Source organism: Trichomycterus rosablanca, chromosome 2, assembly GCF_030014385.1.
Source record: "Trichomycterus rosablanca isolate fTriRos1 chromosome 2, fTriRos1.hap1, whole genome shotgun sequence".
NCBI classification, from domain to species: Eukaryota; Metazoa; Chordata; class Actinopteri; order Siluriformes; family Trichomycteridae; genus Trichomycterus; species Trichomycterus rosablanca.
In genome coordinates, this window is record NC_085989.1 from 37,235,049 (window position 1) to 37,247,827 (window position 12,779).

Consider the following 12,779-nt stretch of genomic DNA (forward strand, 5'->3'; position numbering starts at 1 on the left):
TAACCTTGTGAACTGATGAATCTTGTGTAATGAGTAACTACCGTTACTGTCATGAATGTAACCAAAGTGTAATACATGACGTTAAAATCCTAATAAACAAACAAACTTTGTTTATTTGCCTAATATACATTTATAAACTTGTTTGCTTTCCTTTTTGACTAAATTGCCATTACTAGGGATCTGGATAAATACACGTCATTTTATGCAGTATTTTTGTGCATTTATTTATTAATCGCTACATTAATTTTAAATAGGCAGTACTGTCGACTCACAGCGGGAAGGGACTGACTGATTCCAAAAACATGCAGTCAGGCTAATTGGAGCTACAAAAACATTGGCCTAAATGTATGTGTGAATGCGTATGTGTGAATCTGTGATGGACTGGTGGCCTGTACGGGGTGTTTCCTGTCCTTTCGCCCAATGAATCGGACCATCCGTGACCCTGACAAGGATAAAGCAGTGGTTTAACAGTTAATGAATACATTAATTTTAAAGGATCAATATACTGTTATTAACAGACATTATTAAAGCCACTTTAGTCTGCGGCTGAATCAGCAATCTCATTTAATTAATGTCAAGCACCTGGAGCATTAGCGAACATTCTGACAGTAGCAGTGAAAGCTTAGTGGTTAAGATTCTGGGCTAGTAATCAGAATGTTGCTGGTTTAAAGCCCACTACTGCCAGTTTGCCATTGTTGGGTTCTTGAGTAAGGCCCTTAACCCTTAGTTGCTTGCATTGTATTCGGTCAGAATTGTAAGTCGCTTTGGATAAAAGTGTCTGCTAAATGCCTTAAATATAAATTCTTTGTAGTTCACATGTAGTGAAGAGAGAACAATTTAGCAATGTACAAATGAAACTTACCATTAGTGGCATGACTTTACTGTAGGTAAAAACATAAAATTAACGAAATTAATATTAAAATGACAATTTTGCCTTATTCCTTTATTAGGATTTTAACATCATGTTTTACACACTTTGGTTACATTCATGACAGGACAGGTAGTTACTGGTTACACAAGATTAATCAGTTCAAGTTTAATGTCAAACACAGTCATGGACAATTTTGTATCTCCAATTTACCTCACTGGCATGTCTTTGGACTGTGGGAGGAAACCGGAGCTCCCGGAGGAAACCCATGCAGACACGGGGAGAACATGCAAACTCCACAAAGAAAGCACTCGGCCACTCCACCAGGGGAGCGAACTCAGGACCTTCTTGCTGTGAAGTAACAGTGCTACCCACTGAGCCACTGTATGGTCCAAGATTCTGATATTAATATTCATGGTCGGTTTTACCACCTTTTTATCATATTCAGGGTCATGGTGGGTACAATTCACCCATCGAGTTAGGAAACACCCAGGACAGGTGTGTTTTTGCTGGTGTTCCCTCTCTACAGAAGGATACATTTATAGCCTTATTTCCAAACATTTAAAATCTGAAAGTAAATTACAATCCGAAATCTGTTTTGATTATCTTTGATCACCTTCATATGACAATAGTTTAATTGACTAATGTTAAACCTGTGGCAACTCCAAGTTTCGAACTGAGGAGATCAGAATCGCGGCACTGGTGTGCTGGCGGAATATCCTGCTGCGCCACCTGTGCACTTAAAAGCTTGTTTTTAGGTAAAAACTTACTATACTTACTATTTAACTTACTATATTATGTGGCATGAACAGCTCGCTAGACAGACAGATGGCAGCTAGCTATGCAAAAGAATCTGTATTCTGGCTTTTGAAACATAAAGGAAACCTGCAACCCTCAGACTGATCAAGCATTATCCGATAGTTGTAATAAGGATCAGTGGAACTGTTCCACATCTTTCTAATGGTCCATCTCTTCCACTCCTACTTGACCTGAAAATGACAGTTTCTTTCAATTACTCGAAATGTCCCACAAACTACTGCACACACACTGCACACACACACCGTCTCAGCCCTATTTCTGTCAGAAGCACTTTAAAAGTACCAGCTGCTGAGCCAGCCAAGTGCATTAAGTGCTTTTTGTGCTCTTCTTTTACACCCTGGCTAAGGATGCACTGAAGCCATTTTGTTCATTTTTAATACATAGTCAAGGGGTGCACTACGTGGTACTGATAAAAACATCATAATATAAATTATATTGCCATACTGTATATATACTGTATATATATATATATATATATATATATATATATATATATATATATATACTGTATATATATAAATAAAATTATAAATTTTGAACTTGACCAAATCAGGTTGTACATGTACACAAAGTTTTATACATTGTTGCAAGGTGGAGTCACCTGTTTGAGTTGCTATTAGCACTATAAGCTAATGTTATGTCCAGATTTATTACTTAATATAGTAGGCACAAACCTATTTCCAAAAAAGGACAACAGATAAAATGCAAATAAAAACAAAAAGCAGTGATTTTACAGGCATTAAAAAGCAAAGAATGTTCAATGTTTTATTTTTATTTACTTTAGGGATTTTTAAAATATACTGCAACTCAAAATTTGCTGCTTCTAACACATTGCAAAAACTTGGGACAGGCTGCTTTTTCCACTGCTAAACAGGTGAATATGTTGCAAGTGATGTTTTTATATTAATTTTGGATAAAAAAGAGCCCTAATCTTATCTTATGTAATGCCCCCAACCCCTGTGAAGATTGGCAAGGAGCATTACAGAATCATGCCCATCTGCCATACCATTATTGGCACAGATTTCTCTTAACTGGCAGTTTGCTTGGAGACAATGTCCATTGTAAAAAGCACTAAACAAATACATTTTGACTTAAAAACCTATACCTGGTTGATTCACTCATCCAGGTGAAGGGAGGTGTATTTAGCAGGGATGTAACGATGCACCACAAGACAGTTAAAAATCGGTGCACATGTGCCACGATTTGAATCGGTTATTCATTTAAGATGAATCGATATTCACTTTAAACACCAGAGAGCTATTCACGTCGCCTGGTTGACAGCACTTCACAAAGTTGCCAGGTAGGGGATTTTCCAGCCAAATTTATTTATGTGAGGATACTTTCTTTATTTGTATTATTCATTTATTTATATAATGTTGGATTTGTTTTAAATGTTCATTTCAGATTTTTTACACGATAAGCATAATTTTTCATAGTTTGTACCTACCTCAGAAATAAAAAAAACATTAATTATTTAGATAAATAAAAGATATGCTCAAATACAGTACTTTATTTATTTATTTTTTAAGAGAAATAATAGAAGTGAAATCATGATGCCAGATGCAATCTATTGTGGTTGTCTGGAAAAACTTCAATTAACACGATTGCGAGTATTTTGGTGATTTTTCCATCTACCATCGATAACATTATTAAAAGATTCGAAATCTAGAGAAACTTTATGCATAAAGGGCATTTTTGCTGGTACAACACTCAATGACTCAGTATGTATAATCAATTAATTAATAAATCAATTAATTGCACTACCTAAGCATTATTTTCCTCCCAGCATTGACATTAAGGTTGCAGTCGCACCTGATATTTACTTCACCTTGATCTTACCATGTTGGTGTCATTGCAGTGTTAAGAATGGGCAGGATCTGGTCAGTGGGGGTGTTTATGGGGTCCCTTTTGATTGATAAGTGGCGTCAGAGGGGTAACAAGGTGTATTAAGGAACAGATGGGCTACTGTAGTTGTAAAGTTATCTGTATGTAGGTCTAGCTATCAATGAATATATATACCAGATATGTGTATCTAATATATATGTAGTCATACAGTGGTAGCCTATTGATTAGAGCTTTCGGCTATCAATTGAAAGGTCGTGGGTTCTTAGCTCTGCCAAATAGCCACTGGGCCCTTGAGCAAGGCCCTTAACCCTCTCGGCTTCAGGGGCGCTGTACAATGGCTGACACCGCACTCTGACCCCAGCTTTCAAACAAGCTGGAATATACAGAAAAAGAATTTCACTGTATTGTACACATTGCATATATAAACACATATTGTATATACGTACTTACATATACTGTATATTTTATATACTTACACATATATATTTTATATATACATGGATTTATCTATCTTGTGCCTTTCGTTTGGTCCTGCTCTGTGTTTAGGTGCATTGTGGATGAGCATTTGTTTGGTTTAGCCATTATCACTACACTGTGTTGAAACTGGCCTGTACTGTTTAAATAGCATTATGACCACGTTTGTTTGTATTGTTTGTGTCTTGGCAGCAGTCACCTGACACCGTCCCAGGACCCAGTGCCTGTGTGCCCACCAAGTCCAAGGTAGACAACTATGATTTTTATTGTGCTATGTTATTATTGTTGTTGTTGTATTGTCCTGCATTTTAGCTGTTGTTTTTGCTGTTTTATGGGATCCACATAAACCATCATTTTATTTATATTAAAGACACTGATGAATGCCCTGTCTCTTGGCATTATAAGTGCCACTCACATGTACAAGTTAGATTTATTACATTATTACATAATTTACATCAAAATTCAAATATTTACATATATGTGATTTAAGGCAGTCATGTGCTTTAATTTTTTATTAAAGGTATGGGTTAAAATTATACATATAACAGCTCCTATAATACCACTTAACCTTGTTGCACAAACTCTCATTTTGAAACTACAGAGCTCTACATAAACAAAGTACAGAAAGTTCAGACTGCTGAAAAGCTTACCCACCCTCAGTGAGCATGTGTCAGTTGACTGGTACCATATTTATTCAGTGTTCTAGCTCCAACCAAAAAAAGAAAACCTTTTATGCATTTATGTGATTTTATTCGTGAATTTAGGAACCATTATGCACTAATATCACAAACATTAAAACATTATTGCTGTTTTGTGTTACTATGGAGTTTAACTGCATGATAATTTTTGCACTTGTGGATCACATTATTATTTTTAATGATGTGGATATTTAACATCATGCTCAGTATAAAGATAGAACTCTGAATATCATCTTATAATAATGACACTAATGTTGTCAAAAAGAGGAATCATTAAATCACATTATGATTTTTAATGATGTGGATATTTAGCATCATGCTCAGTATAAAGATAGAACTCTGAATATAATCTTATAATAATGACACTAATGTTGTCAAAAAGAGCAATCATTAAATCACATTATGATTTTTAATGATGTGGATATTTAGCATCATGCTCAGTATAAAGATAGAACTCTGAATATAATCTTATAATAATGATACTAATGTTGTCAGGTAGAACTTTAATATACTACTAGGCATCTCTACTGTTTTATTAGCATCTATCTATCTATCTATCTATCTATCTATCTATCTATCTATCTATCTATCTATCTATCTATCTATCTATCTATCTATCTATCTATCTATCTATCTATCTATCTATCTAATCTATCTATCTATATATAGATATTTTTAATATGCTTACACAGCATATGAGAGCATTTCCCAGAGGGCTGAAATGTACCTGAGGTGGTGTGGGAGCCCTGCATCTAGTAACAATGAGAGCAATGCAAGCAATGCTGTTGAGATGTAGGGCAATATAGGGCTGAATTCTGCAGTTATTAAAAAAACTGATACTTTCACCCCAGTGTGCCAGATTAATTAATTTTAAAGTTTGTGGAAAAAATAAGATAGGATCAGTTATATTTGAGGGGCTGTGACTATATTTGAAGGGGCGATGGTCATTCCTGCGTTTCCTGTGTGTGGACTGACAGCACAGATGATTTATGTGGAAATTCTGCTGATGTCACTGTGTCATAAGGTTTAGGATTTGCATATGGAGCACATGTCCGGGTAAGAGTACACACAGGTCACGTCTGAGTGAAACCCTTCCTCCTTCCTGACTCAGACAGCCTCATAAATGTATGCATGAATTTATAAAAGTGGGTTTTAAAACATTCATTACTCAGTCCTATAAATGTGCTTGTTTCTCTCACTGTTTTTAACAGACATGCTCTCAGAGTTTCCCCTGTGCTGGCCGCGCACTGAGAAATGCTTTTCTGTCTCATGGTCCATACCCAGCGAAAGACAAGATCCACCTGGCACGAATTATCAGGTAAAAATGAGTTAAATGTTGAATGTAGCTCTGTCATTTGAAGTATTGATGGAGTAGAGACCTTATGTAAATGACCTGATTTACAGGAAACGTGTTATTGTTCTGAAGCTGTATGACTGGCAGACTCATTACTCCTCAGTTACTGATTGTTAGTCTCCATCTAAACAGCTTTTTAATTGGATTGATGTGTCTGCTAGCCAGTGCAACTGACTATTTACCACTTAAGTGAATAATGTCTTGCGGGGCCAAATATATTCTCTAATGCACGTGTCAAACTCAAGGCCCGCGGGCCAAATGCGACCCTCCACGTCATTTTATGCGGTCCGCGAGAGCTTAAAAGACATACGATTGTCTTAAAACAAGTGATGTTGAAAAATATTTACAAATAATCCCAAAATGTACAAGAGGAGAAAATTGAAGCAGAAGGAAGATCATTTATTGAAAGATGAGAAAGAAAATACAAGTTTGTGCTTCAAGAAGAAAACCTGGTACGTCTCCTGTGTTATGAGGCTTAAAAGGCAGACTGCAATCACAGCAGGATATGTTACAATCGGCCCTTTGGGGGCCACCATAATGCAGATGTGGCCCTCAGTGAAAATGAGTTTGACACCCCTGCTCTAATGGGATAATAAGTCTGGAGAAACGTCTAATGGGGATAGTCTTGGATGTGGGGAGAAATAATCTTATTAGGGCTGAATTTAATCACATACCACTATTTGTCAAATTGGAACTGGAGAACACAATTAAACAGTAAGCACATTTATTAATGATTATTCAAAATCTTTGGTTGTTTGCTGAGGTTTAAAATATTGTTCTACTTAAAGATTATAGGTTTAAGATAGCCTGTGAGTGTAGCCTTGCCTCCGAAAAGCCAATGTTTGCAAAGAGGCCTTCTTAAGACATCTAATCCTGTTAGAGATGATGCCTTGCTCAACAAAACACAATAAAAACGTGGCTTTTTAAAAGAGGCTTTTTAATGTTTCTGACATGCATCATTCAAACATGAGGATGCAAACACAACACAAATGTGAATAAAAGGTAGAAATACTGCTGTACACATGTACCATGGATGAATATAACAAATGGACTGTACTTTTTCTAATGCACATAAAAATAGCAACCTTCCCACACACCGTTCTGATGTGTGGGTCTACACATCAGAACGGTGTGTGGGAAGGTTGCTATTTTTATGTGCATTAGAAATGAGGTGTGATGGTTATGATTGCCTATATGAGAGGAAGATTGTTCTACTGGAGCTGCTTTGATGTGATTTGGTGGTAAATAGATCAGTCCATCTTCATATCTGTCATATTATGTCATACATATTATTATCTGGCACTGCGGTCTATAATGCTATCCAACCCATGCTAGGATCTGGGTACGAATCAGTGTTTGGCTATGTGTGAGGATAGGGAGATTTGGTCAAACCACTGGGATGGATTGGCACCCTGACCACTTGGCCAATTGTCAGTTGTTGAAAATTAAACATTATTGTGTGTGTGTGTGTTTTCAGGAGGAGTTATGTAGGTGTAGAGCTGGTGCAGTGGCTGCTGGAGCAGTGTGTGTTCGTGCAGTGCAGGATGATGGCGGCTCGGGTTTGGCAGGTGCTGCTGGAACTAGGGATTCTGCACTCAGGTAACTTATGCAAACACTGGCCAAATTTTTAACTTTCACAGAACTGAATTGCTTTAAATGACTAGCTTTACTCTTAGGCCACGTCCATAGACAAGGTTGTATTCAAGGACATTCAAGGTCAAAACATGCTTTTGATTTTAATAAGAATGATGTGTTGATGTATCATACAAACACACACATGGTCATGGTCAACAATTACACTATTTATTATCTGTTTAAACAGTTTACCATGAATGCCAACAATGTCCATGTGAACGCAGCATTAATGTCTGACTAATTTCTAACCTACTTGTTAGCACTACTGCTAACCCTAATTCTTCAATTTAACAACATTGGTGATTATTTTACCTTATTGGTAAACTTTTGTCTAGCTGGCTTAATAGTCAAACAACTAGGCTTAATGCTAGCCTTTTTAGCTTAAATCATGGCTTAGTACTTGTCTTAATGCATTACTGCTTGTCTTGACAAGCTTTTAGACTTGCTACTAACCCTACATTTGTATCCAACTGCTCAACCTACCTTTTAGCATTTAAATCTTAGCATTCACATACAGCTGCTAGCTGTACTGTGTGTGTCTAGCTTCTAACCTTACTGCTCACCTACCTGATAGCTAACCATACCACTTAGCTAACTAGTAACATCACTGCTAGCCCTGCTGTTTGCCTGACTGTTCTGCTACCGCTAATTTTATCTATTTCTTTGCTACATTTCTGACTTTTTGGTTTACTTCTAATTCTACCACTTAGCTAACTTTTAGCTTTATTAAAATTAACCACACTAAACTGCTAGCTTTTGATTGCTAGATTACTATTAGCTTTTTGTCTATCTATCTATCTATCTATCTATCTATCTATCTATCTATCTATCTATCTATCTATCTATCTATCTATCTATCTATCTATCTATCTATCTATCTATCTATCTATCTATCTATCTATCTATCTATCTATCTATCTATCTATCTATCTATCTATCTAATCCACCCACCCATCCATCCATCCATCCATCCATCCATCCATCCATCTCTAGACTTTTGGTCCACTCACTTTACAGCTCATTTTACTGCTATCATCATCTAAAAGCTTACTTTACTGCAAACTGTACTGCTTACCTGACTCCTAGCCTTTTGTAAAACTGATCTGTAACCCTACCATCTGTCTGCTTGTGTTACTACTGGCCTCAGTGAATTGCTTGACTCATTGCTAAAATTGCTAAAATTACTAACACCCAACTGCTAGCCCAAATGCAAACAATACTTCTAGTCTATCCTCAGCTTTCTGCTTTTTTTTAACCAGTTCACTTCTCTACACATTATTACTTCATTTAGTTCAATGACCTATGGATTCCCACCGTCACATTACAGTGTACATCATTATGTTGTGCATTGAGCCAAATCAGCAGGTCCTGTGCTGGTTTATTATACACACTTATGCTTCTCTCTCAGGCAATTGACTCTGCTCACTGCAGCCACTCAGCTGTGACGTGTTATCACTGTCTGATTAAACTTTACTTAAACAAAGCAACAGTGTCTAACAATAATGTAACAGAAGCCGGTCTGCTCTCACTGCATCACTGTAGTGTTTAGCATGTTTACATAATGGTATCATTCCCAAAACACTGGATCTATTAAAATAAGGCTTGGCTTCTTGTTGTAGGTGTGAGTGCAAAAAAGCTTGACTGCATTATGACAGTGATAATATCAGCAACAACATAACTGAGGAAGGATTTATATAAACACCTTTTAAATGCTGTGAATGATAAAGGTTACAAGCCACCACTACTTACAATATCAACTGAAATAAATTGCTAATAATAATAATAATAATAATAGATAAGAGAATGGCTCGGCGGGTAGCACTGCATGGGTTGCCTCTGGTAGCTTTGGGTTTCCTCCCATATTCCAAAGATATGCAGTCAGGTTAATTGCTAATAAAGTCCCTTTAGGATTGTGTGTGTGTGTGTGTTTGCACTGTGATGGAGTGGTGACCTGTCTGGGGTGTTGCTGACCTTTCGATCTGTGAATCAGACCCACCTTCGCCCTGATTTGTCTTGGTCAGGGTCACTGCAGGCCGGGTTTATCAGCAAACACTCCACAGTGCAGGACACCCTGGACCGGCCGCCAATTCATCGAGGACTTCTGCCACCCCCGAGACATTAAATTGGGATGAGACTAATTAAAAGCAAAAAGTTAATAACATATTTAAGTTTCACTGTTTTAAGACATTAAACAATAAGCAGGTGAACTGGTTATAGTTTGGGAAATCGTGATTGGATATAAAAGAAGGATCCACAAGAGGATCAGTCTTTACTAGCAATGATGGGTAGTGGCTCACCATTTTGTGCCAAACGTTCTGGGTGAATTGTCAATTAGTTAAAAAAAGAACATTTCTCAATGCTAGATGTAAATAATTTATACTTTACACATATATGAGACCCTAATTTGGACAAAGCAGTTACTAAAAATACATAAATGAATAAAATCTTGAGGCCATTCACTACTGTATCATGCTGTTCTCTACTGATGACCTTTGAACAAACAGTCTATTAAGTGACTTAGACTCCTGATATGCAAAATCCTGCTGATAGACTTACTTACTGTACTTTCTAAACTGCTTATTCTAATTAGGGTTGTGAGGACTATCCCAGCTCTGAATGGGCGCAAGGCACACAGAAACACCCTGGACAGAGTGCCAGTCCATTGCAGGGCAGACATACACACAAACATATATAATAAAGCAATAAGCCACGAGAGGCCGTGCATTACTGTGATTTTAGCACGGGGATGACGTTTTGCCTAAAACTTCTTTCCCCGTGCTAAAATCATAACAGTAATGCACGGTCTCGAGTGGCTTATTGCTTTTATAAAACGGCGGTCAACATAAAATATAATAAATACAACAATGTTTAATTCATAAATGTATTTATCGTGTATAAACTTACAATAAAGCATTCTTCCGCGACGCAAAATAGTTCGATTAACAGTGTTGCTAGGCAACATGAGGGTGAACATAACATTCACTTTTTCGATTCAGTGGCGTATTAATATGGAATGATGTGAGGTGGTCATAGGTGTGCGTTTATCGGGGATTTTACAACGGCTTCGAACGCGGCTCAGCCAATCAGATTTTAGGACCGGAACTATCCGTTTTATAAGGGGAATTTTAGTACATCCTGTCATGCTGTGAGGCAACAGTGCTACCCACTTAGCCACTGTGCCGCTCTGGTAATAGACTTCATCTAGTAATTTGTCAAGCGCTGAGCTACCAGTAGTTGTTCAATGAACCACTATTTTTCGTCAAAGCACATAATTTCTGGACCAACCATATTTAAGTGATCGACATTCATACTTCAAGTTCATGTTAGAATGTGGAATGCAAACCGTTAGAGCTGTCCATTAAAGTTTTAAATGCTAATACAGCATTTCTCCTAAGAGCCACTTCAGTTCAGAGTGTGGAGTGTTTTACTGCACACCTGATTCAGCCTGAGAAAGGCTTAGGTTGGGGGAAAATTGCTAGCATTAGAATCTCCTGGTTTCATGTTTTCTGTCTGGTTTGTGTGTATGAGCCTGCAAACAGATTTGTCACCGTCTTTCACTTGTATGAGGCGAGTTCATATGTGGATCAGCTTTGTGTACAGTGTATGGTATACAGTGAGCCACACAAAGCTCACTATTGAGTAGATGAAAATTTTTGGTAGCTCAGTGGTTAAGATGCAGGATTAGTAATCAGAAGGTTGCAGGTTTAAGCCTCACCACCGCCAAGTTGCCACTGTTGGGCCGCTGAGCAAAGCCCTTAACCCTTAATTGCTTGTGTTGTATTCAATCATAATAGTAGGTGATAGTAAGTCACTTTAGATAAAAGCATCTGCACAATGCCGCAAATGTATATATAAATATTTACTCTGATGTCCTTTCAGTGGACCAGCGGGTGGTGTTTGAGGACTCCAACACCTACTACCAGTTCTCATTTGAGGAGTGTGACGCGCAGGGCTGTGAGTTCCGCTCGGAAGAGGAGTGGCAGAATGGAGTCCGACTGCTCATGCAAATCGTCCCATACGTCCAGTTTAGAGTGGTCAGCCCGTAAGTACCCACACATGCTTATACAGTGTATCACAAAAGTGAGTACACCCCTCACATTTCTGCAGATATTTAAGTATATCTTTTCATGGGACAACACTGACAAAATGACACTTTGACACAATGAAAAGTAGTCTGTGTGCAGCTTATATAACAGTGTACATTTATTCTTCCCTCAAAATAACTCAATATACAGCCATTAATGTCTAAACCACCGGCAACAAAAGTGAGTACACCCCTAAGAGACTACACCCCTAAATGTCCAAATTGAGCACTGCTTGTCATTTTCCCTCCAAAATGTCATGTGACTCGTTAGTGTTACTAGGTCTCAGGTGTGCATAGGGAGCAGGTGTGTTCAATTTAGTAGTACAGCTCTCACACTCTCTCATACTGGTCACTGAAAGTTCCAACATGGCACCTCATGGCAAAGAACTCTCTGAGGATCTTAAAAGACGAATTGTTACGCTACATGAAGATGGCCAAGGCTACAAAAAGATTGCCAACACCCTGAAACTGAGCTGCAGCACAGTGGCCAAGATCATCCAGCGTTTTAAAAGAGCAGGGTCCACTCAGAACAGACCTCGCGTTGGTCGTCCAAAGAAGCTGAGTGCACGTGCTCAGCGTCACATCCAACTGCTGTCTTTGAAAGATAGGCGCAGGAGTGCTGTCAGCATTGCTGCAGAGATTGAAAAGGTGGGGGGTCAGCCTGTCAGTGCTCAGACCATACGCCACACACTACATCAAATTGGTCTGCATGGCTGTCACCCCAGAAGGAAGCCTCTTCTGAAGTCTCTACACAAGAAAGCCCGCAAACAGTTTGCTGAAGACATGTCAACAAAGGACATGGATTACTGGAACCATGTCCTATGGTCTGATGAGACCAAGATTAATTTGTTTGGTTCAGATGGTCTCAAGCATGTGTGGCGGCAATCAGGTGAGGAGTACAAAGATAAGTGTGTCATGCCTACAGTCAAGCATGGTGGTGGGAATGCCATGGTCTGGGGCTGCATGAGTGCAGCAGGTGTTGGGGAGTTACATTTCATTGAG

The 12,779-nt window shown here is 38.2% G+C and overlaps 1 protein-coding gene across 2 annotated transcripts in view; it reads left to right on the forward strand.

Moving 5' to 3' along the window:
• Positions 1-12,779, forward strand: part of rapgef5a (Rap guanine nucleotide exchange factor (GEF) 5a) — a 117,945-nt gene that overhangs the window by 21,209 nt on the left and 83,957 nt on the right. Inside the window, exons 2-5 of one of the 2 annotated variants that reach the window (XM_063015108.1) lie at positions 4,199-4,252; positions 5,916-6,022; positions 7,536-7,657; positions 11,573-11,735. In XM_063015108.1, coding sequence (XP_062871178.1) covers positions 4,199-4,252; positions 5,916-6,022; positions 7,536-7,657; positions 11,573-11,735 — 446 coding nt within the window. The remainder of the gene's footprint in view (positions 1-4,198; positions 4,253-5,915; positions 6,023-7,535; positions 7,658-11,572; positions 11,736-12,779) is intronic. The other variant, XM_063015113.1, reaches the window with a different exon arrangement.